Source organism: Pseudophryne corroboree, chromosome 5, assembly GCF_028390025.1.
Source record: "Pseudophryne corroboree isolate aPseCor3 chromosome 5, aPseCor3.hap2, whole genome shotgun sequence".
Classification (NCBI taxonomy): domain Eukaryota; kingdom Metazoa; phylum Chordata; class Amphibia; order Anura; family Myobatrachidae; genus Pseudophryne; species Pseudophryne corroboree.
In genome coordinates, this window is record NC_086448.1 from 102817217 (window position 1) to 102844038 (window position 26822).

At 44.9% G+C, this 26822-nt stretch overlaps 1 protein-coding gene across 1 annotated transcript; it reads left to right on the forward strand.

Moving 5' to 3' along the window:
* The first annotated feature begins 1908 nt into the window (after positions 1-1908).
* On the forward strand, positions 1909-20821 carry VIM (vimentin). The gene is made up of 9 exons (XM_063921529.1): positions 1909-2566; positions 3977-4037; positions 12277-12372; positions 14840-15001; positions 15860-15985; positions 17481-17701; positions 17787-17830; positions 19282-19361; positions 20364-20821. The coding sequence occupies exons 1-9, from the start codon at positions 2019-2021 to the stop codon at positions 20406-20408; spliced, it is 1383 nt and encodes a 460-aa protein (XP_063777599.1). The 5' UTR covers positions 1909-2018; the 3' UTR covers positions 20409-20821.
* The last annotated feature ends 6001 nt before the right edge of the window (positions 20822-26822 follow it).

Here is a 26822-nt window from a genome sequence, read left to right on the forward strand (position 1 = left end):
CTGGGCAAAATCATTATAAAGTCATTTTCTGGGGGAGATGTCTTAAATCTTTGAGAAAAATAAAGTGGAGAAATTTCTCATCATAACCAATCAGTTTCTGTCATTCTACAGGCTGTGCTAGATAAATAATAGCTAGAAGCTGTTTGGTTAGTATGGGCAACTTCACTTTATCTTTCTCAAAGGTTTGATGCATCTCCTCCTACCCTGTGCTGCTGGATCCCATTGAAGTTGCATGAGGTTCTAGACTAGAGTCATGGGGGGTAATTCCAATTTGATCGCAGCAGGAATTTTGTTAGCAGTTGGGCAAAACCATGTGCACTGCAGGGGAGGCAGATTTAACATGTGCAGAGAGAGTTAGATTTGGGTGGGGTGTGTTCAATCTGCAATCTAATTTGCAGTGTAAAAATAAAGCAGCCAGTATTTACCCTGCACAGAAATAAAATAACCCACCCAAATCTAACTGTCTCTGCAAATGTTATATCTGCCCCACCTGCAGCGCAAATGGGGGGTAATTCCAAGTTGATCGCAGCAGGAATTTTGTTAGCAGTTGGGCAAAACCATGTGCACTGCAGGAGGGACAGATGTAACATGTGCAGAGAGAGTTAGATTTGAGTGGGGTGTGTTCAATCTGCAATCTAATTTGCAGTGTAAACTTAAGCAGCCATTATTTACCCTGCACAGAAACAAAATAACCCACCCAAATCTAACTCTTTCTGCACATGTTATATCTGCCTCCCCTGCAGTGCACATGGTTTTGCCCAACTGCTAACAAAATTCCTGCTGCGATCAACTTGGAATTACCCCCATAGTGTTGCGCCCTTGAACAAAATAACTCTGTAACTTTGGTATTCAGCAGAACTTATTGCATGGCATGGCTCTCTGTATAAAAAGCAATGACACATTTGCATGTTATACACTTCTGTTTCCTGCTGATAGTAGTTACTAGGAAATATCTCCATCTGTTGCTAACTATAAAACATAAAGCATATTTTTCATTATTAGCCATGGGTACACATGTGGATAGAGCTCCCATGAAATGCTTATGTGCAATGGAGGATGGTTTGGGAAGGAGTGCAGCTGGCTGGTCCCTGCACCTCCCCACTCCCCCCCCTCCCCCGGACTGAGCCAGAATTCTGCCTGTGATCCTTTGTCTAAAGAGCAGCATGACTGGATGATGCCTCTGTATGGCTGACTCTATCCCACTGCAAAATGATTAGACTAGACGCAGATTGCTTGTCCTTCCTAATGCATATATAAGGTGGCACTGGCAACTCATAAAAGTATAATACACATAATTATCTTCCAATAAGACACTTTTTGTCTTGATATCTGATGTTGAGATGACAATGTCACTGGAAACATAAGACTAATGTGGAACAACAAGTGCCAGCATGACTGTGCCAGCTACACACTTTCATGGCATTCTGGGACTTGTAGTTTCATATCAGCTTCAGATACGCAGTTTGGTGGCTTCTGTCAACGGAGCACAATGCTTAGGAGCAGTTTCCACAATCAGATCGTGTGATTATAATATGATTAAAAAGATCTTAAATGTTTCACGATGTGCACTGTGCATGGTGGAAAGTGTTACATTGTGTCTAGCATGCACTTTGCTAGGACTACGTATCGCAGCTGAATTTACTGCATGTACGTTTTTGTCTGCTGCCTCTGGTCCGAGAGAGAAAAGAAAAAAAGAAAAAAAAAAAAAAAGTAGAACTAGCACAAACTTTAGATGCTGCCAGGAGAAAAAACTCTTCGCTCCAGCTAGGGTGGGTGTATGCATAGCCCATCCCTGCACGATGCTATTGGCTGCGCATTAGAGCAGGTCCTCTAGTGGGATTGCGCATTGGTCGCCTTTGGCATCGCTCAGTCCCCTGCACCGTTATCTTCTGTATAAATACCACCCTTAGTGCCAGGGCTCTTTCCTGCTAAAGCATTGGCTGGAGTGCACAGGGGGACCAGGCAGCACCATCTATTGAGCTCTCAGGATTTACAAAAACAGCAACTTTACAACAGCCATGGCCACGAAGTCTTCATACAAGAGATTGTTCGGGGGCAACCCCAGATCCAGCTCATCTGGAGGGCGCTATGCCACTTCGAGCAGCAGCAAGTACTCCCTGGGCAGTGCCTACCGCCCAGGTGGTGGCATCAGCAGCCGGACAGTCTACACAACCTCTTCTTCCCCGGCTGTCTTCAAGTCCTCCTCGGTCAGGCTGAGGAGCAGCCTCCCCCCAGCCAGGATGCAGGACAACGTGGACTTCTCCCTGGCAGATGCCATCAACCTTGAATTCAAAGCCAACAGGACCAACGAGAAGGCTGAGATGCAGGAGCTGAATGACAGGTTTGCCAACTTCATCGATAAGGTCCGATTCCTGGAGCAGCAGAACAAGATCCTATTGGCTGAACTGGAGTCTCTGAAGGGGAAAGGGACCTCCAGGGTGGGGGACCTCTATGAAGAAGAGATGAGGGATCTCAGGAGGCAAGTGGACATCCTCACCAATGAGAAAGGCAGGATAGAAGTTGACAGAGACAACCTCAACGATGACCTCCAAAGACTCAGAGAAAGGTAAGTCATCCTACTGAATTACACCCTAGAATGTAGATCATCACACATTTCATAATGAACCCATTAGCCTTTATGTTGAGTTCTGTGTTAACTTTCCTTAATCCATAAACAATAGATATTTCAGATAATTCAGTCTGCAGAGGTCTGTAGTGGAGAGTTTAAAATGAACTTAATACAATGTAACTCAGAGGTCTGTATTGGACAGTTTAAAATGAACTTGATACAATGTATGGCTTTGCAACAAAAATATGGAAACAGTTAACTTTCTGGATTCTATACATGTCATGCTGGTAGAAGTGCCCCAGCCTTGTATAACTGAGGCCACATGATAAAAATTTTTTTATTTCAATGTTGTCAAAACAAGGGTAAAAAAAAGTTACTTGCCAAAAGTTTGTTAACGTATGTAGGTCAGACTTCTGGCTCTCATTAGGGTTAATGCTTTGGCTCTGAGCAAAGGGGCAGTTTATCCATCAGTGTTTAGACTGCTGGTCCAGCAGAAAAGATGAAAAACTCCAGCCATGCAAGATAATAGCAGGACAGGGAATGGAGAGGGCAGCCAGGGGTTCTAGCTGTACCATAGTCAGTATCTTGGCTACAAAACTGTCTGGTATCTAGCTCCACGTCTGGATGGGTGTGGCAGGTCATTCAAGCTGAACTATGACTATTATCTGTCCCTAATAGTCCTGGTGGAAGCTGCAAAGTTCTTGCTGTTATATAGATTAATATTTAAAATAATCATGTACGATACAATGGTATAATTACTTATTGTCGTTTATATATTATCATTAATTAATTTTATATATTGTTTAGTCTTTCACCTTATGCTGTAAATATTAGACCTATTATATTAAGTACAATAAATTGCGGTCAAGATAATTTCACAATATTAAAGGGAACGGGTACACAAGTTCCTTAAAGAAACTGCCTGCAGAGGTATTGTTCCCTTAAGAGCTGCAGATGTTCAGGAAGGGAGGAGTCACAAATTAAGTTTTAAGAGTATTAAGCTCCTCCAGATGTAACACTACGGATGTGCCAGTGGTTGTTCCGCACATTTTGGGGGTTGGGTTTACCAATTGTGTAAAAGTTATTAGTGCCAGTTAGTGTAAGTAAGCTTTGCAAAGGGGTTATAAAATTCAGGTAGTCCCAGTTTTTTGTTTGTTTTATTACGTCTTTTTTTCTGTAAGCAGTGTATACACTTGCATCTTTGCCTTTACATTGTGTTCAAATATATATTTTATCCTCATTTAATTCATTTTAACTAACAATGTGGTGAAGACATCATGCAGTACTGGTTTTCACAGATAGGGGGACTTTTCAGTGCAGTTTTCTGAGCAATTGAGTTTCGGAACTTGTGATCTGTTATCTTTTCATCCTGTGTGATGCTTAACTGAGATCTCTCTCTGCTTTCAGGCTGCAAGATGAAATGATTCAGAAGGAAGAGGCAGAGAATAACCTGCAGTCATTCAGACAGGTTTGTGGCTAAGGAAGTGTGACACTCAGGAAATGGTGCTCACCACCCATTCTTTCCTGTCTGCTCAGTAATGCTGCCTCCTGTGCAGGGCCCACTACTGGCCTACACAGTGGAAGGGGTTAATCATGCCTGTCAAGTTGCACAGGCCGCATGTATGAGCATCTGGTTAAACAGGATTTCTATAATTCTATCACTGTACAGGATATTCCCTGGAGCACAAACTTCATCATTCCAGCTCCCAGTTAGAACTATGGGGGTCATTCCGAGTTGTTCGCTCGTTGCCGATTTTCGCAACGGAGCGATTAAGACAAAAATGCGCGTGCGCATGCGGTTAGTATTTTAGCACAAAACTTAGTAGATTTACTCACGTCCGAACGAAGATTTTTCATCGCTGAAGTGATCGGAGTGTGATTGACAGGAAGTGGGTGTTTCTGGGCGGAAACTGTCCGTTTTCTGGGAGTGTGCGGAAAAACGCAGGCGTGTCAGGGAAAAACGCGGGAGTGTCTGGAGAAACGGGGGAGTGGCTGGCCGAACGCTGGGCGTGTGTGTGATGTCAAACCAGGAACGAAACGGCCTGAGCTGATCGCAATCTGTGAGTAAGTCTCGAGCTACTCAGAAACTGCTAAGAAATTTCTATTCGCAATTCTGCTAATCTTTCGTTCGCAATTCTGCTAAGCTAAGATACACTCCCAGAGGGCGGCGGCCTAGCGTGTGCAATGCTGCTAAAAGCAGCTAGCGAGCGAACAACTCGGAATCACCCCCTATGGGCCTAAATCAGACTTGATCACTCCTCTGCAAATGTGCAAAGGTTTTCAAACAGATAGTCGCTGCCAAGAAAGAGTGAAAATCCGCCCCGTGCTAGTCTGCGTACGGCGGTCGAAAAGCTTTGCAAACGTCGGTCAGCTGCAAATCCGTTCGCAACTCACTCATTATTTAATGATTTTTCCAGTCTGTGCAGTCTATGCGTAGCCCAGGACTTACTCCTACAATGCGATGAGAACAGGCTGATTGGGGCCGGAGCTGACGTCACACACCCGCCCTGAAAACACTTGGGAAAGCCTGCGTTTTTCCTGACACTCCCAGAAAGTGGGCAGTTACCACCCACAAACATCTCCTTCCTGTCAATCAGCCTGCGTTCGCCTAGCGATCAAAAAAGATGCTGATTTCTTTCACACTTTGGCCTCGCACGTGCGCATTACAATCTGTACGCAGGCACAGTCGATCAATAATTGGCCGCCTTGCGAATTCGCACAACCGTGATCATTTCTGAATTAGGCCCTATGTGCTGTCAACATGTACAGTTTTAAGTTGTTGCTACTGCGTTATGTACAGAGAGCAGTTATTTTGCATTAGGTACTCATCAACTCTCCCGTACGTGGGACACACTTTGTGGCTGATGCAGTGTTGAACATACGCCAATCTGCGGAGCTTACTAGACAGGACCACTACACGGCACATATTAGACAGGACCACTAGGCAGCACACAGTACATACTAGACAGGGCCACTAGGCAGCCACAGCACATACTAGACATGACCACTATGCAACACACAGCACATACTAGACAGGACCACTAGACAGCCACAGCACATACTAGACAGGACCACTAGGCAGCACACAGCACATACTAGACAGGGCCACTAGGCAGCCACAGCACATACTAGACATGACCACTATGCAACACACAGCACATACTAGACAGGACCACTAGGCAGCACACAGCACATACTAGACAGGGACACTAGGCAGCCACAGCACATACTAGACAGGACCACCACACGGCACTTACTAGACAGGACCACTAGGCAGCCACAGCACATACTATACAGGACCACTAGACAGCACACAGCACATACTAGACAGGACCACTAGACAGCACACAGCACATACTAGACAGGGCCACTAGGGAGCACACAGCACATACTAGACAGGGCCACTAGGCAGCACACAGTACATACTAGACAGGGCCACTATGCAGCACACAGTACATACTAGACAGGGCCACTACGCAGCACACAGTACATACTAGACAGGGCCACTATGCAGCCACAGCACATACTAGACAAGACCACTAAGCACCACACAGCACATACTAGACAGGACCACTATGCAGCCACAGCACATACTAGACAGGACCACTATGCAGCACACAGCACATACTAGACAGGACCACTACACAGCACATACTAGACAGGGCTACTATGCAGCACACAGCACATACTAGGCAGCACACGACACATACTAGACAAGGCCACTAGGCAGCACACAGCACATACTAGACAGGACCACTAGGCAGCTCACAGCACATACTAGACAGGGCCACTGGGCAGCACACAGCACATACTAGACAGGACCACTAGGCAGCTCACAGCACATACTAGACAGGACCACTAGCCAGCACACAGCACATACTAGACAGGACCACTACACAGCACATACTAGACAGGACTACTATGCAGCACACAGCACATACTAGGCAGCACACGACACATACTAGACAAGGCCACTAGGCAGCACGCAGCACATACTAGACAGGGCCACTGGGCAGCACACAGCACATACTAGACAGGGCCACTAGGCAGCACACAACACATACTAGACAGGGCCACTATGCAGCACACAGCACATACTAGACAGGGCCACTATGCAGCAAACAGCATATAATAAACAGGACTACTAGGCAGCATGCAGTAGATAGTGGATAGAACCATTGTGCAGCACATACTAGACAGGACCACTAGACAGCCACAGCACATACTGTACTAGACAGGGCCACTGCAGCATGCAGCACATACTAGACAGGACCACTGTGCAGCCACAGCACTTACTAGATAGAACACTGCACATACTAGACAGGGCCACTAGGCAGCACACAGTACATACTAGACAGGGCCACAAGGCAGCACACAGCACTTACTAGACAGGGCCACTAGGCAGCACACAGTACATACTAGACAGGGCCACAAGGCAGCACACAGCACTTACTAGACAGGGCCACTAGGCAGCACACAGCACATACTAGACAGGGCCACTAGGCAGCACACAGCACTTACTAGATAGAACCACTAGATAGAACACTGCACATACTAGACAGGGCCACTAGGCAGCACACTGCACATACTAGACAGGGCCACTAGGCAGAACACAGTACATACTAGACAGGGCCACTAGGCAGCACACAGCACATACTATACAGGGCCACAAGGCAGCACACAGCACTTACTAGACAGGGCCACTAGGCAGCACACAGCACATACTAGACAGGGCCACTAGGCAGCACACAGCACATATTAGACAGGGCCACAAAGCAGCACACAGCACTTACTAGACAGGGCCACTACGTAGCATACAGTACATACTAGATAGGGCCACTAGGCAGCACACAGCACATACTAGACAGGACCACTATGTAGCACACAGAACATACTAGACAGGGCCACTAGGGAGCACACAAAACATACTAGACAGGGCCACTATGCAGCACATAGAACATACTAGACAGTGCCACTAGGCAGCACACAGTACATACTAGATAGGGCCACTACGCAGCACACAGCACATACTAGATAGGGCCACTACGCAGCACACAGCACATACTAGCCAGGGCCACTATGCAGCACACAGAACATACTAGACAGAGCCACTAAGCAGCACACAGAACATACTAGATAGGGCCACTAGGCAGCACACAGCACATACTAGACAGCATGCACTACTGGCTACGGTAGGGAATTGGCATTTGCAAGCACAGTTATATTAATGTAAGTGTAAATAAAGCAGGGAGAATTAGACATCTTGTATTTCTGTAAATAAGGTACTATACAAGGCCGGGCTCTGATTAACATTCTGTGTGTATGACCACACAATGGAACATCCATCAGTGTACAGTCCTGTAGAAAAGGACTCTAATGGTCAGTCTGTTAATATTCTCTGATGTATAGTTAGCTCTCTACAACAATATTGTAAATGATCACATTTACATACAGACATACATTCAGTGTCGGACTGGGGTATGAAGGGCCCACCGGTGTAATGCAGTGGTAGGGGCCCATGTTTCGGGGTGTGGCCACTCTCCAGAGTTGGTGTGGCCAGCTGCCACATAGTCCTGTGCACTACAAAGTTACATATGTATAATGAATAATTTTGAGTGCACAGTCTAGAACCTGATCCCTAGAGGAGGAGGTGGGCCCCTAGGCAGTGGGGCCCACCGGTGGTTTTACCTGTAGCCCTGTGGGCCAGTCCAACACTGCATACATTCCATGTTTTATAGGGCAACTAAAACCTTTAAAAACTTTTTTTTTTAATTTTTTTTATGCGAGATACGGATTAAACATCAATGATTCCCTGCTGTTGCAAAAAAAAAAAACCCACCACACCCACAGTATGAAGTCATCCAATTAAGCGGGTTTGCAATGGTCCAAAAATCTTGGCAAGAAAGAGAGCAAGTCCTTTCAAGACTGCAGGGACATCACTGGTCAGGCCCGTATATTTGAATCCAGCAAACTTTAGCATTGTAAACAACTTTACAGAGAACGGCACAGTACTTGTGTGTATTATTTAGGCCTGAATTTCTAGAACAAGGACTGTTACATAATATTACAACCTCTTGCTTGTCAAACTATTTAAAAATGAGCCTATCACCCCTCCCCCCAAAAAAACAAAAAACAAACAAAAAATATTATGCTGTTATCAACCAAGTTTTAGCCTTGATTTAAAATGTTTTGATTACTTAATCGTACTCCACTTAGAACTAAAAGACATATAGGACATTCAAATGCATATTGAACTCAGGGGTCTCTGTTGCTTTGCGGCGCAGTTATTCATGCTCATTACAGCTAGCAGTCACAAGTCACTTACTCTGCAGGCCGCAAAACAATGGCCCAGTTTTCTGCAGAGTACACGACCCCCTAAAAATCAATTTATAGTTCTGTCAGGCTGACACACAATAGGAAGCCACTTGTGTGAATGTTAAGCAGTTTCCAGGCTCTGCCCTCACCCCACTTCTATTCCTTCACTGAAGCATCCCACCTCTGCCAAGCACAAAAGTGTTTGAGGCTGGAGGGAGCTCCAGCAGTAGAGTCATGATCCCATCTGTTTCCTTCCCTGACACAAGTCTTGCTGGTTTCTCACGCTCTCACTGTGGAATGCAGATCCCGGAATTATACCAATAGCCTGGAATAATAGCTCTTTGTGGCCTAGTGGCATTCTATCGCTGGCAGCGTTTCATTGTGTGCTGGATGCAGGGGGAACCCTTTCTTTTTATTAATTTCTTGAGGAGCAATGAATGTTTCATTATGTTGCTTCCTTATTAATGTGACAAATGGCAGGATTATTCTGTGTTTGCTGTCTTGTTTAAATCCTGCAGCAATCTTTCCGGATTGTGGCTTATTCTGGTTATAGAAGGGAGCAGGCCGTATTTATTGCATAACTTTCTGCCGGGGATTCTCCAGTTTATGTGGATGAAAAAAAATATTAAGTTGTGCAATCTGAAGATAGCTGATGTGGCAGCGGTCCCGCCCATACCAAATCCTTAACCCTTTCCATTATTGCATAGCGAAATACATGCTTGCCTAAATTCACAATAGTAATGCCAGTTGCATTGCATTTACATGTAACAGCTGTGCAGGGGAGATATATTCAAAAGATGTTTCTTATTATGACATTGATAATTGTGCAAACGCAGACGTTCCTGTAGTTTAATGAAATATAATGATAATTATTATTTCTTAACAGTATTTATATAGCACATATATATTCTGCAGAGAATATTTCACCATTCACATCAGTCCCTCCACCAGTTGAGTTTACAATATATATTCCCTACCACATGTACACTAGGGTTAAAAGATCCTATTAAACCTAACACCATGTTTTTGGATTGTGGGAGGAAACCAGATTACCCCCATGCAAACACAGCGGGGACATACAAACTCCACACAGTTTGGCCGTTGGCAGAAACAAAACCCAAGCTGGACCAGATTAAAGTGTATAGGGGCCCCAGGGCAAATATCTTGTTTGGACCCATACCAATAAAATTGACACTATAATATACTTTCTAACGTTATTGAAAAGTAATTCAAACTCTCAGCAGCACAAATGTGTAAAGATAACACTGTAGTGCCTCCAGTTCACATTATGCCACACAGAAACCCCAGTTCACACTATACATTACCCCAAGACCTCAGTGCTGTGATGCAGCAATGCTAACCAATACACCAACCATGCTGCCCATAATATATAAGACCAAGAAAGCATAAAATTATAGGGCATACTTACTAAGCGTATGCAGTATGGGAAGAAAAATCTTTTAAAGACACACGTTATTATCTTTTGAGTAGGTGATAATGCAGTTAATAATATACTGTCAGTTTTAAATTGGAGGTAATCAGTGACAGAGTTCCATTATATCAGGGACGGGCAGCGAGACAATGGTAGAATAATGGCTGCCACTTGTTGTACTCTGTGCACACAGGGTGCTTGGCAATGCTCTTGTATAAGTAGTCACAGAAGTGATGCGTTCAGAGGAGACTAGCAGTCACACTCAGAGGACATAATTGTCAGCTCTTATGTTAGGAGGCATTTCTAATGTTTAATCCTTCTGAAAGCACAGAAGACGCAGCGTTTGTGCAATGCATTTATGTAGGGGTTTTTAAGAGCTTCTTTTGTTTAAAAAAAAATCTTAACGACTCATGGAATGAAGACTAAATGCTTTCCTCGCCATTCTTCCCCATCCTACGCCCCCTCAGAAGATACATTTAGACTCAATAAAATGTTCTGAAGAAGTAGAATTATTTAGAAAAGATAAAAGTTTTTTTTGTGCCATATTGAAATTTAAAGAGTGTCCACATTCCCGTAAGTAATTTATTGGCCTACATGTATTACTAAATGCGTTGCTGTCTTCCTTCCTTCCTCTGTTGGCAATAGTATTATTTTACAAGACGTTCTGTCATGAACTATGTATCCGAGACAATGCAGAGAGCTGATGTCTGTTGTATACCAGAGCAAAGTAATAAAGTCATGGCTGAAAAGCAGAGGGAAGGACTAAAAAAGAATACAGTATAAAGTAAAGGTTGAAAAGCACAGAAGAAGGCTACAAACGAATACAGTGCAAAGTAATGTCTGAAAAGCACAGAAGAGGTCTAAAAAGGAATACAGTATAAAGTAATGGCTGAAAAGCACAGGAGAGGACTAAAATTAATACCCTATAAAGTAATGGCTGAAAAGCACAGAAGTGGGCTACAAAAGAATACAGTACAAAGTAATGTCTGAAAAGCACAGAATAGGGCTAAACATGAACACAGTATAAAGTAATGGCTGAAAAGCACAGAAGAGTACTAAAGAGGAATAAGTTTGCAGGAGGAACCCCTCTAATTGTGGTGTACAGATCTGCAAGTACACTGTAATAATTTATTATTTATTTATTAACAGTTTCTTATATAGCGCAGCATATTCTGTTGCGCTTTACAATTAGAACAACAGTAGTAAAACAAACAGACAGTCATAGAGGTAGGAAGGCTTAAGTTGCTTGGAGTAATCGTATAATGAGTAATGGAGTTGGAGCCTTGTTTGTCCCTAATTATCTGCAGAAAAATCTGGCTATCACTAATGGGAGTCCTAGTGCAGAACGTGTTCTCATTGGTGCCGGAGGTGAAATTGAACTATTATCTTAGTGTAATTGCTGCCAAATACATTAACCAGGCACACAGACACATAAACAACACTGGCCTAGGACAATTCAGCTATATTTTTAGATAACATCCCAGGTTTCATTGGGCTACAACAGGACTCCTAAAGTGGTTTAAAATAGAAGATAAATTTGAGACCCCAGCTGAGGTGCTGCCCTGCACTCTACGCACTTGTGTTCTAGAACAGTGTACAATACGCATTGCCTTGAGGTAAAGGAGCCCAGTCACAGGCCCCTCGGCAGATACAGGCTAGAAGTAACATTACCGTTTATGTATGTAATGTGTACATGTCACTTGCACACGGATGAGGCACCCATTGTGTGAATTTAATATGTAACCTCTCCATTTACAAAGAGTTAGTAACATGACTGAGGCATGAAGCACAACATGCCTAATCGCCGTTCCTTGTGAATTGATAAGCTGCCTCATTAACATTTGGTCCAGCCTACAAAATGTGTAGACATCGAGTACACTACAAACTGCATGGTTGCGTACTTAAGTGATGTCGCAGATTAATAAATAGCAATCATTTCTTTAATTTTTCTTACACTCAGGATGTGGACAACGCCTCCTTGGCACGCATTGACCTGGAACGCAAACTGGAATCCCTGCAAGAAGAGATTATTTTCTTGAAGAAGTTACATGATGAAGTAAGTCCACAGCTTTTGCTCTTGCAGCCATTTAGTTTTATCATTATGCCTTTGTCTGCTGTAGACAGGTCCATGCCTTTGTTTTATTGATCAGGTAAGACCGATATCTAGCCAATTGCACGGGGATAACTGAGAATTAGTGGGTCCTGGGGTACACTTCCAACAAGAAAATGAAGGCTATCAAGTTAATTAATCTGTTACTTCCATAGTCCGGCTCTGCTAACCCATGACATAGATTACACTGTGGGTCGTACGGTACTATCCGCTCTAGCTCATTACCCCAGACTCTCTGCTTTTATTTGTTTACATCTTTTCAGTGGCGTAACTAGAAATTTTTCTCCCCCAAGCCAAAAAATTCTTCGGCGCCCCCTCCTTCCCCCATATCCCCCATAATTGGCACTAGTAAAGGGACAAACATGTGCGCGCGCCACCAAAAAGGGGGCGTGGCTTCGTTGGAATGGGCGTGGCTTTGCATAAAGGGGCGTGGTATTGCAGGAAAAGACTACCTTATACCTCAGTTTTGCAACCTGCACGCCCAGACTTTAGCCACCACAGGAAAGAAAAATAATCCTGATTCATGCCGCTTACATTATTTGTCATTTTTCCTCCTTATAGTAATGCCCAGTATACATTATGCCACATACTGCAATGGCCCTTAGACATTATGCCACACACAATAATGCACATGACACAATATGCACACACCGTAATGCCCCCGACACATTATGCCACACACCGTAATGCCTGTGACACATTATGACAGGAATCGCAATGCCCGTTATACATTATGCTATACACTGCAATGCCCCTGATACATTATAGCACATACAATGTCTGTGACACAGTATGACACACACTGCAATGATCCTGAGACATTATACCACATACCACAATGCCCGTGATATAGTATACAACACACCGTAATGCCTGACACATTATGCCACACACCGCAATGTCCGTGATACATTATGCCACACACTGCAATGACTCTGAGACATTATACCACATACCACAATGCCCGTGATATAGTAAACCACACACCGTAATGCCTGTATCACACACCGCAATGCCCGTTATACCCTATGCCACACACCACAATGCCCGTTATACATTATGCCACATGGCAATGCCCCCGAGACATTATACCACATACCACAATGCCCGTGATATAGTATGCCACACACCGTAATGCCTGTGACACATTATGACACACACCGCAATGTCCGTGATACATTATGCCACACACCGTAATGCCCATTACACATTAAGTTCTACAGTAAGGCTTCTAATTACTTTTAAATTACCTGCTCGTTGCCAGGGGTTTCATGCTCTTGGTTCCATGCACGGTGCCAGGGATTTTCATGCTCAGGGTGTCATGCTCGTTGCCAGGGGTTTCATGCACTGGGTGTCATGCTCGTTGCTAGGGGGTAGTGCTTGTTGCTAGGGCCGTGCACCCAGTGTCGCATATGCCCCCAGTGCCAGGTATTCCCCCACAGTGCCAGGTACTCACATGCCCCCAGTGCCAAATATAGCCCCCCCCCATGTGCCAGGTACACATATACCCCCCCCAGTGCCAAATATACCCCCCCAGTGCCACATATGCCCCCAGTGCCAGATATTCCCCCACAGTGCCAGGTACTCACGTGCCCCCAGTGCTAAATATACCCCCCCAGTGCCACATATGCCCCCAGTGCCAGATATTCCCCCACAGTGCCAGGTACTCACGTGCCCCCAGTGCTAAATATACCCCCCCCCCCCAGTGCCACATATGCCCCCAGTGCCAGGTACTCACGTGCCCCAGTGCTAAATATACCCCCCCCCAGTGCCACATATGCCCCCACAGTGCCTGCCACATATGCTCCCCCAGTGCCGCTCTCCCCCGCTCTCCCCCCCCCCGCTCCTTTGTGTTGGAAGGACACGGAGGGCACAGCGCGCGCCTCTCCTGTGTCCCTCTTGGTCTCCGGCGGGTTAAAGGAAGTGCCGGTTCGTGAGCCAATCAGAGCTCACGAACGGCACTTCCTTTATTAGACCCGCTGGAGACCCAGAGGGACACGGGAGAGGCGCGCGCTGTGCCCTCTGTGTCCCTCCTTACAGCAGCGGGGGTTAGTGATAACAGATTGACATGCTCGTCCGCATGTCAATCTGCTTTAAATCAGTGGCGCCCCCAAGCCACCGCGAGGGCTGCGGGGGCAGTAGTTACGCCACTGCATCTTTTCACAATTTATACCAATACATTTTAACATAAATAAAAAAAAAACTTTGCGTGGGGTCTGGGGTTCCTCCTGTAAGATCCCTTCCTTTGTGTTTGTTTATTATAAGGTGGCTGGATTCTGGACTCCTATAAAGTCACTGTTTGCTTGCTATAGGTTACATCACGTTAGTGTATTGCAGAGTTGAGGCTAGAACTCACTTCGTAAGTGAAATGTATTTTGATGGCTTCTTTTTTTTCTTTTCTTTTTTTGTAAAGGAAATCCGTGAGCTCCAAGCACAACTCCAGGAGCAACATGTGCAGATCGATATGGAAGTTGCCAAACCAGACCTGACAGCAGCCCTGCGCGATGTCCGTCAGCAATATGAGAATGTGGCTGCTAAGAATCTGCATGAAGCAGAGGAATGGTATAAGTCTAAGGTATGCTATGGAAATACACAGCACTACTAGGCTGAGAAGAAGTAGATCATTGGTGTCCCTGTGTGAGTCTCAGCAACCAGACCCAGGAATCAAGGTCCGTTTCATGGGACTAAGTAGTATTGCTAGAACGGCCAGGTTAGCTGGGAGGTCTCCATGTGCTTAGTAGCTATAGTTTAGGCGGTATCTGTTTACTTCATTGTGAAGTAGGGAGTGGTGTATTTCCCACTAGCCACATGAGGCACATGTTAGGTTTGTTGTCATTACGACCTATTTTTTAAAATATTTTATCTTGCAACTGACGGGAGTGGGACAATGAGCAGCAAATTGTGGTCCAGGAGGTGGTAGTGGGGCATGGTTGGGGCTGCTTTGTCGGTCTCGAGGCATCCAGACAGGCTGGCCGCAAAATGAGCTGGGCAGTAACATGATGGGGAAGGGGGGGGGTAGGTAATGTGCCCAGTGGCGGTCTGACCCCTGAATCCGCCCCTGTAAGTAGGATGAACTTCGCTAGACTCTGGAGGACAAAGAAACATTGTCTTCAGCTGAATTCCATTGTCTTACCACTGTCGGCAGTGACATGCTACCAATAATCAGAAATGTCATTGTGCATATGTGTGTATTGGATTTACTGTCCATTCTTTATGGATTACAACTCGTGTTGTATACATTTATTGTGCTTTCATGCAGCACTTGTGGAGCCATTCGCAGATCCTATGCTGGAGAAGTAAAATAAAGCCTCTTCAAATTCTGGCCTGCTACCCTACCAAATGACAATCTCGCTGTTTTAATTAATGAACGATATGAAACCTCCTAAAAAAGTAACAGCAAATGGTAAATATATTATCCTCTTTCTGTCTGCAGTTCGCTGACCTGTCTGAGGCTGCTAATCGCAACAATGACGCCTTGCGCCAAGCCAAGCAGGAGACCAGTGACTACCGCCGGCAGATCCAGGCTCTTACCTGTGAAGTCGACGCAATGAAAGGATCTGTAAGTACAAATACATCATGTGGGAATGGTGTTCTTGTAATGAATTCTGTGCAGGAACAGTTCCTCCAGCAGTGGCATACAGTATGTGTTCCAATTAAAATGCAAAACGGTATACTGTAGTTATGTGATGGGAATGCTCCTGGTTCTGTTTGTATACGATTTTCTTTAAAATACTCTAAGTAATTAGAACCAGGAATCTTCCAATTTAGCTGCTTGTAGAGTAAGTAGTGGTACATGTTTGTAAGTTGGTGTGCAGGTAGGGCAATCTTTATTGCAGCAGATGGTTGGTATTCCACAACATAAATCATTACTTAGATAAATCAATGTCACATATATTACACATTTAGAACATACTGTATGTCTGTCACATAAAGGCTTATAATGTGCAGTACAGTTTACTCAATCTGTTTTTGTTACTGTTGGATACATAGAGAAGATTGTTGAAAAACAACATTGAAGCATAAGGAATTTGACCGCACTTCAGGGGGCTTTGATATCCTTTTGCTAACGCGTCCCAAAGGCTGTCACATAGCGAACCGTGAGCCTGATTCCAATGTGGGTGGTGCTGCACAGCTGCAAAGAAGCAGCTGTGCAATATCGTACTGCAAATATTCAAAGCAGGAGGCGCCTGTAGGAAATAGACCTCCAAGTATCTGCAATCCCAGTGCTGTGTCTGAGGAAGTAGCATTGGATCACCAATGTGATCATCACCCGTGGCCCGTGAGCAGCCCTCGTTCAGTCTGCGTACGCTGACTTAGACTGGCCGTCGGAACCTGTCAGCTGGACCCCAGAAGTCTGCATCCGATGACACAGTCCCTTTTCCTGGTATGCCTGCAAAACGGGTAAGGTGGAGCTTACTCAGTTGGCTATCTACATGGAAAATCGTGACAGATGGTTGCGATGTTGGATTCCAGCTTGCAACGCCGCTCACAGTGCTGGGATCGCAGTTACATGCAGGAGCCGTCTCTTCTACTGAAATGTCTACTGCATGCCCCTCCTGGAGATCGGCCGAAATTACAATGCCGCTTGCATACAGCATTGCATTCTCGTCCATCTCTAAATCAGGCCCTGAGTGTTTTACTAGGCTTGGTTGACAGACACCCTTTAAACATGAGTTGATTTTAATGCCCATGTGTACAAGCCCTTAGAAAAATGTACCCCTAACTTTGAAATATCATTGTTCTTGTAATAAATCAATGATAAAAAGGTGAATCGATGAAGATTAGGGTTCTATGTGCACAGCTGTTAATTGCTCAGGCATATAATGTGGGCTGACACTTCAGCTATGGTTGTATAATGGAAGTATACTATCACAGGAGAAATATTATAGAGAGATAGAGAACATCCTCATCTGAAAGCAGCCTAGTTGAACAATTATTGGAGACACATTAAGGCTGACGTTTCCTTGGGTGCATCCATTTCAATGTATAGCCATTTCGGTCATTGTCTGTGGAGAACTTTTATGAGCAAGTCAATCATGATTATAATTTTTCAGAACGAGTCCTATGAACGCCAAATGCGTGAAATGGAAGAGAACTTCGCCATTGAAGCTGCTAATTATCAGGACACTATTAACCGCCTGCAAGATGAGATCCAGAACATGAAGGAGGAAATGGCTCGCCACCTCCGCGAGTACCAGGATCTGCTGAATGTTAAGATGGCCCTTGATATCGAGATTGCCACTTACAGGAAGCTGCTGGAAGGAGAAGAGAGCAGGTAACATGAGCTGTGCGGCTGTCCTGCCGCTAGATCTAAAGGTTCTCGTTATCTGACCTAATTCCTGTTCTTCCTTTCCTTTCAGAATTTCCATCCCAATTCAGTCCTTTTCTAGCATGAGCATGAGAGGTAAATACTATATATTACTACGTTTATTTTTTAAGTAATTTTTGTTCAGCTATTGTTGGGGGGAAATGTATCAAGCCTTGAAGAGAGATAAACATCTCTATCCATGGCTTTTTGCATCCCATCCATTGTGTAATAAAATAAGATTAGTTTTAGATCCAAGATATACAATTAGATTTAGTGCATCTAAGATGGCTACCTTCTTTGTAATATGGTTTCTCCTGGTAAATAGAAAGCGATTGAGTACTATTTGAAAAAAGTGCCATATCTATATGTATAAATAAATATTCTTATTATTCTTATAATAATAATAATAATAATAATAATAATAATTATTATTATTATTATTATACATATTTTGTTTGATTAGCTAGAGAATGCCATCTACAAGTACATTTATAAAATAATTAGTCCTCCTTTGGGGCTCATATGCAGCTCATCTTGAACCTCTCAAAGCCAAAGAAGCAGTGTCATTTTGGCATTTGTGAGGTGGAAGATGGAAGACCAATGTCCTAAGTCATCATACAGTGATGTTGAGCTGGAGACTTCATGGGCTGTTCTTGTACAATTGAGAAACCCTGCAGATCTGACATTAGTCTAAGGGGTAAATTTACTAAGATGAGTTCTATTTAAGATGGGATGTTGCCCATAGCAACCAATCAGATTCTACTTCTCATTTATCTAGCACCTTCTAGATGATAATAGCTGGAATCTGATTGGTTGCTATGGGCAACATCCCATCTTAAATTGAACTTCCATTTTAATAAATGTACCCCTCAATGCATTATTATTAGAGTTTGGATTTACTCGGTTCTTAACTCCAAAATTAACGCAAGTTTGGCTTTATCCGGATTTTTCTTATTGGCTATCCAAAATATGTGCTATCCGAGAGCCAATAAGATGCCTTTTTGAGGGACGGGTAAATCCGAACCAGCACAGCTCTAATTATTATTTGTGTTCATTTAGACACCTATAAATGAGGAAATATATGTACAATACATATAATTGTAATGTTAAATACTGTATAAAATTTCATTATCACCTATAGACAGTGGAGTCGGCCATTTTGTGAGCTGTACATGAGAATGCAGCCGATTAATCATGAATCAGTGACATCACTCACACTCTTTATGGCCAGTATTCACGAATCATGGACAATAATTATGAGGCACAGGTTCCTAGTGAGTTCACTGGCTGCATTGTCATAAATATGGGCTGATCTCACAAAATGGCTGCCACCACTCTATCTACACAACAGGTCTAGGTAGCTAGGAATAGTCTCCTATTTATAGTACATTCTTATTCCTCAGTAATGGCTTCATGTAATAGATATGGAAGATAGCAGTACGAGATCGCTTGGTAATAATTATTTTGTCACATAATGTATAGTATTTGTTATTTAACTCTGTTCCGTTTCTTTACCTATTTGTATAACCAAATATTTTATTTTTCAGAATCTAATCTTGACTCACTCCCAGTGTCCAGCAATAAGAGAACAGTTCTTATTAAGACTGTGGAGACCAGGGATGGCCAGGTAGGTTTTACCGTGTTTGTGCCAACCACTGTAATTACAAAGTCATCATTCATATGCCTTCCTATCTTCTGTATTTAGTGGAAGCAGCCATTACTTATGCTGAACAGATAAGAATGCTTCCTGGCCATTTATTCAATTACCCCACTGGTTCCTAGGTTATTGCTTATATGGCCGTGTATATTGGTTAATCTTACAAGATGGCTGCATGTCGGTGATGGTTGCATCGTAAGATTTCCTAATTCAGTATGGGACAACCATTTATCATTTCTTTACAATGCACTTGTTCCTTAGATAGCTGAGACCTTCTAAATACCTGCACAAAGCCAACTTTTTGTTCCTCTACAGTACACTAATTACAAGTTCCAAAGTTTACCGTCTCTCAGAGTCAGATGTATCACCAGTCCACTGACAGAAGCTATGTACATTTTTAAATGGAATTATAATACCCGAGAACTTCCTTTAATTGGAGACACATGCACTGATATAAGAAAATCAGGGCTCTTTTTGCATGTATGCGGCCCCAAAATGATTGACTTGCCCGTGAATGATGTGGTCAAAAATAGATATTTTTCCTGAGTATAGCCAAAGATCTAGTTGGCCAGTGACTGAGGTAGGCCTTTGTGTGGCCACATGCCATCCGTACAAACAGGCCATTATTTGATCTGGGTACTAAACTCAGTCCCAAGTCAACTGGGTGTCTAATTGGACCAACCTGGGAGCTGATCCTTGTCTCTCCACATTCAGGTGGAAAGGCTGGATCATCTGAGTAAAGCCATCTTATTTTGCCTCATTATAGGGACTTATTAACAATTCAGTTTACCATGTATTGACTGCAACTTTTCTCAATGAATAAAATTAACATGGGTAAAGCGGTTGGTTATTTGGTGGTAAAATGTGCTACAGTGGCATGGTCTATGATGTGAATAACAAATATCAACATTTTTGATCATCGGCACTGGTTCTACAACTTTATACTAATAGTATAATTATTTATTTTTCCAGGTTATTAATGAAAGTTCCCAGCACCATGATGACTATCAGGAGTGAAGTCTGAAGTCTATCCTGTTGGAACCAATTAGAAAACCTTGACCAGCAACATAATATTGTCCCTTGTGTTTAAACTTTGAAGAACATCAGCTTTCAAGTGCCTTTGCTGTTAATCCAAGAGCGGGAGATAGATCCTATAGGGCAGAGTAAGCCATCCTATGGCTCCCCATGCACTCATCTTTCCACCACAGCTGGGGAGACATAGGTTGCCTAATCCTGCTGTAGAGGGTAATTAGCCATTGGGTTTTTGGAGAGTGAAGTCCTTTTTGGACGACAGTGGTTTTACTTCAGTCTAGTTTACGAACACTATTATAGCAATATCTTGTGCCGCAATACTGTTTTTAAAGTATCCAAGAAAAGCTTTTTACTTCCCGGCAACCTGTCAGAGCTTCAATAAATCTTTAGAAATAAAATCTGTTTTATCTCTTTGTATCCCAGTCCTATTATATTATGCATTGCCTGGTTATATTTCCTGCTTAATGGACCTAATTCAGACCTGATCGTAGCCGTGCAAAATTCCAGCCACGCAGCTGACGCGGCCCGCCCCCCGCACGGTCCGGGCAACGAGCGAACAACTCGGAATGACCCCAGGTCTGAACTGCGCATGACAGACAGCCAATGGCCATCTCAGCCCTGCGATCGCCTCTGCCTGATTGACAAGCAGAGGCGGTCGCTGGGCGGGAAGGGGCGGGCCGGCAGCTTTCGGCCGCCATTTAGGGCGCGCGGTCCGCGCCCCCTAAATGGCGGCCAAAAGCCGCCGGCCCGCCCCTTCCCGCCCAGCGACCACCTCTGCCTGTCAATCAGGCAGAGGCGATCGCAGGGCTACGATGGCCATTGGCTGTCTGTCATGCTCAGTTCAGACCTGGGGTCATTCCGAGTTGTTCGCTCGTTGCCGATTTTCGCAACGGAGCGATTAAGGCGAAAATGCGCATGCGCATGGTACGCAGTGCACATTCGCTAAGTATTTTAGCTCAAAACTTAGTAGATTTACTCACGTCCGACCAAAGAATTTCCATCGTTGAAGTGATCGGAGTGTGATTGACAGGACGTGGGTGTTTCAGGGCGGAAACTGGCCGTTTTCTGGGAGTGTGCGGAAAAACGCAGGCGTGCCAGGATAAAACGCGGGAATGTCTGGAGAAACGGGGGAGTGGCTGGCCGAACGCAGGGCGTGTTTGTGATGTCAAAACAGGAACGAAACGGGCTGAGCTGATCGCAGTGTAGGAGTCTGGAGCTACTCAGAAACTGCTAAGAATTTTCTATTCGCAATTCTGCTAATCTTACGTTCGCAATTCTGCTAAGCTAAGATACACTCCCAGAGGGCGGCAGCCTAGCGTGTGCAATGCTGCTAAAATCTGCTAGCGAGCGAACAACTCGGAATGACCCCCAATGTCGGGGAGATGGAGATACTGGGATAGCTAATGGTGAGATGATAACCGTTCACCTTACTTTGTGTAGGTACGGCTTTCGGGGGTAATTCAGACCTGATTGCTGCTGTGCGTTTTTGCACAGTGGGCGATCAGATCCAAACTGCGCATGCGTATGCACCGCAATGCACAGGCGCGACGGACGGCAGCAAAGCAGATCGCCAGTCAGTTACAGGTTTGTGCGAAGGATCCATTCGCACGGGCATTCGCAAGGAGATTGATAGGAAGACTGCGTTTGTGCGTTGCAACTGACCGTTTTCAGGGAGTGTTTGGAAAAATGCAGGCATGTCCAGGTGTTTGCAGGGAGTGTGTCTGACGTCAAATCTGGTCCTGAACAGGCTGATGTGATCACAGTGGCTGAGTAAGTCCTGGGCTGCGCAGAGACTGCACAAAATCAGTTTGTGCAGCACTGCTACACATGCGTTCGCACACTTGTACAGCAAAAATACACTCGCCTTGTAGGCGGCGACTATCTGATCGCAGGACTGCAAAAATCGCTGCCCAGTGATCAGGCCTGAATTACCCCCTTCTTTCGCTATAAGGTGTGGCACTGGGCATTGGGGGTAATTCAGAGTTGATTGTAGATGTGCTAAATTTAGCACATCTACGATCATTTACTCTGACATGCGGGGGCCCTGCAAAGAGCTAGTCCACCCCGCATGTCAGACCCAACCCCTCCCCTTCCTCCCTGCACAGGTACAAAAGCATTGCACGGCGGCAATGCTTTTGTATCTGGCGAGTAGCTCCCTACCTGCGCCGCGTTCTAGGTCGCATTGGTTGCATGTGATGTCACGCAACCACCGTGGCCTTCCCCCTCCAACGGTCTGGACATGCCTCCATTGTCTGTACCGCGCCCTGCCAACGGCGTTCTAACGCCGTTGGCATGCCCCCTCCCGCCCCGCGCCCGTCTCTTCCTGTCAATCAGGCAGAGGCGATCGCAGCGAGTGAGATGCTGATAGCATCTCACTGGGCTCCAGGTGTGAGCACTCACAATGCGGCCGCTGTGCGTGCGCACTTCACAAAGTGATTCAGACTGCGATCACTGCCGCTGCAGCGATCCAGTCTGAATTACCCCCATTGTGTGCTATAGTTGCACTAGTTTTAAACAATTTCAAGAAATACTCTGCAGCTGTGCAGTCCAACACATCTTGCCTGATAGTCTGTCAGTGAGATGGACACATCTGTAGGGTCTTCTTTGCTGTGCAAACAGTCTCGTTTTGCAAAAGGACTATGGGCCTAATTCAGACATGATCGCTCGCTGGTTTTTTTTTGCACTGCTGCGAACAGATAGTCGCCGCCCATAGGGGAGTGTATTTTCACTTTGCAAATGTGCAAACGCATGTGCATCCGAGCGCTACAAAAACACTTTGTGCAGTTTCTGCGTTGCCCAGGACTTACTCAGCCACAGCGATCACTTCAGCCTGTCCGGGACCGGAATTGACATCAGGATCCCTTCCTGCAAACGCATGGCCACGCCTGCGTTTTTCCAAACACTCCCAGAAAACGGTCAGTTACCACCCACAAACGCCTTATTCCTGTCAATCACCTTGCGATCAGCTGTGCGAATGGATTCTTCGTAAAACCCATCGCACAGCAACGATCCGCTTTGTTCCGGTGCATACGCATGCGCAGTTCTGACCTGACCGCAGCGCTGCAAAAAACGCCAGCGAGTGATCAGGTCTGAATTACCCCCTATACTTTTTTACCAAGTCTGAGCTGGTTGTCTACGTCTCTCGGCCTATACTCTTATACGAAGTGTCCTTTTAATGAAGAAGCGCTTCCCAACCAATGTGATGAAAAGCTCACAAACAACAAAAGTGGCAGATGGAATATAAACAGTGGCATTGTCCCTTCCAATGCATGAGAAACGTAAGGTATTAATGAGCATATATAATACCACCAGGTATTTTAGGAGCAGTGGCGGAACTAGTGAATGGTGGGCCCAGGTGCAACAATATGCATTGGGCCCCCGACCCCCATGGGATGCATTTATGTGACTGGCGGTTGGGAGACCACCGGTCACTATACCGACGCCGGAATCCCGCCAAATTGAAAGCCCGACAGTCGGCATGCCAACTTACAGGGACTATTCCCACTCGTTGGTGTCCACGACACTCATAGAATGGGAATAGAACCAATGGTGAGCGTAGCGAGCCACTGAGCCAGGGGCTTCGTTGCGCTTGACAAACCGGCAATCTAAACACCGGGATCCTGGCGTTGGTATGGTGACCGGTGGTATCCCAACCGCAGGTCACCCATACCCAACCCACCCCCACCATAGCTTTTCCACAATACATATGCATCACGGCATACCTAATGGGAGCCACTGTACAGAAGAGTACTACTGGGTAAATGGGACTGGTTAATTCCGGACAGCAGCAGCTTTGAAATCAGATACCCACCTGCTGCCTGTGTGACACAGGGAGCATCCTCTCAGAGCTCCACCTCCAATCTTTGCAAAGCGTAGCACGACCCCCACACAGCAACATGTATCAGCCCACCCCTGCTGATTATACAGGGAGCAGAAAGCTCTGAACGCTGCCTGACCAAGCTGAGCTCATTCATAACAGTAATGAGCTGGCCGTGGTAAGCGCGGATCTGTCCCAAAATCCCAGTGGCCCAATCTGCCCTCCCCCTCTGCCTCCGCACCAGCCTCCCCTATCAGCTGACCCCATATATCCCCTGCATTTCCTCCCAAAACAGGTGCATTAATCATCCCATTAAACCAACAAGGTCCCAGCCATGCCTGCTTAGGGGCAAACTCTGGAGATGGGCAGTTTCACTGTACTTGTCTCTAGCAGCAGCTTTCTAACTGCACTGCTGCGAGGAGTGCTGTCACAAGAGCTAGATCAGAGTAGCTCCGACCGGAGTGCCCCTGGAAACCAGGGGGCCTGAGGTACTCACCACCTATGACCCGCCATTAGTATGGCTCTGCTCCCCGGCGCCCAAGCAGAGCACAGACAGAGGAAGGGGGCGGAGCGGAGAGAGCGGCACCTCCTCTTCCCTCCAGCCGAGTCCTGACTGCAGAGCAAGTTCGGCGTTACATATTACTAGGATGAGACAGTAACGCCGAACTTGCTCTGCAGTCAGGACTCGGACGGAAGGAAGAGGAGATGCCGCTTTCCCCTCTCCGCTTCCAAGTTGAAACAGCGCAGCACAGTGCCGACGGCAGGTTATGAGTCAGTGTGACTCATTGTTATGCTGGCGGCGATGGGCCCCTTCAAATCGTTGGGCCCCTGTGCAATGCACTGGCTGCACATGCGCTAGTTCCGCCACTGTTTAGGAGACAAAACAGAAAAGTTTAATATAACAAAAGTTAGGAGGCTGAATTCTGATGAGAAGGTCGGACTTATACTCAGGATTTCTCATGTTTAAGCATATTTAGTTTGTAGAGGTGTTTTCTAATGAAAGATAAGGAAGGAGGCATCTTTATGTGTGCTGAGGCACAGAACCGAGGTGATGATCTGTATTACATACAGTATGTAGCCCTCGATGGAACACAGGTGGATGCACAGGTAATGCTGGAACCCATGTGAAAAAAATATACCAAGTTGCGCTCAACAATCAAATATAAAAAACATTTATTTTAGTACATGAAATATGATAATAGTTACAACAGATCTCCCGGGAGTGTAATTATAACAATTCGACATAAGAATACCTTATCTCTATGCCTAAATGATTAATAATTTTCTTTTAACTAGAATGAATATTCCTGTTATTCCAAAACATATAACCCCGGAGGTATCGTTTTAAATATAACAGCAGCAGTGATTAATAGCTGTTAAAAATGGATTAAGAGTCTGTATTTAAATACATGTAACTCACTTGGTCCATTAAAGTCCTGAACAGTCCTGAATGTATATAACTGGGTATTAATTCCAGTGGTGCTGAAGTGAAAGGGACCCTTGAAGCAATAAAATAATGCTCAAATGAATGATAATGTGAACAAATGAACTGTGTCGGAAACCTCAGGCCGCTGTCTTGGTGACGGGAGGGAGAGCCTGGAGCGATGTTGCTGCGGTCAGCCGCTGACCCCTGCACGGGGGATGGAGAGCAGTGCCTGGTGTAGCCGCCGGGCTGGATGGAATGCAGCTGTACAGGGCTATCAAGCGGCTGTGGTATCACAACGGCTGGATGTTACCTTACGTGGCACGGTGTGGAAGAGCTCTCGACAAAAAGCGGCTGACCTGTGCTCCCACAGGCAGCTCCGATTGAGCCTCCCTGCGGTCACCGGTGTGTATAGAAGACGAATCAACACTCTGGTCCAATGAGTGTTCTTTGTGTACACTTGGAAATCTGTTTCCTGGAGCGCCCTCCAAAAAAACTGGGGGCTAGGATGTTTTTCAAATTGTTTGCCTTTTTAAAAACTATAGAGGGTGTAACGGTAAGATGTTCTTTAAGAATGGGATCCGTAAACAGTAATCTGTAATTTTTCTTGATTATGTGACTAATTTTATTCGCAGCTATATTAAACTTAGATTTAAATACCAACCCATATTTATTATTTTTCAGATTATCATTACTTTTGATTTTATTTTTACCATTGGTATAACTATAACCATGATTAATACTCCTGGATGGAGTATTCTGTATAATATCTGTATTATCAATATTGTTCACACTGTCATTACTGTAGACATAACTCTGCACTTCCATCCCCACAAGGAGTCTATCCTTATTGCTAGAAAGCGTGTCTGTTCTAATTAACTTTGAAGCATATTCTGATGCTTCAAGTACTGCTTGTGGATATTCGCAATTTTTAAAAATTTCTACCAGATCCGTTATCTGTTCTTGATATTTTATATCAGATGTACAATTTCTTCTAATTCTATGTACTTGGCTTTTAGGAACATTCCTAAGCCAACTCTTATTGTGATTACTGGAGTATGGTATATCATTACATACATTTACTGGTTTCTTAAATGGAGAAACCATAACGGTTTCCTCTACCACCTCCACCGTGACATCCAAAAAATTAATTTGTGAA

What these genes read in the sequence shown, in the direction of transcription:
- VIM (XM_063921529.1), top strand. Translation starts at nt 2,019, where the DNA reads ATGGCCACGAAGTCTTCATACAAGAGATTGTTCGGGGGCAACCCCAGA. An exon ending in CTGGAAGGAGAAGAGAGCAG is followed by an intron (nt 17,702 to 17,786) that starts GTAACATGAGCT and finishes CTTTCCTTTCAG; the next exon opens with AATTTCCATCCCAATTCAGT. An exon ending in TTCTAGCATGAGCATGAGAG is followed by an intron (nt 17,831 to 19,281) that starts GTAAATACTATA and finishes TTTATTTTTCAG; the next exon opens with AATCTAATCTTGACTCACTC.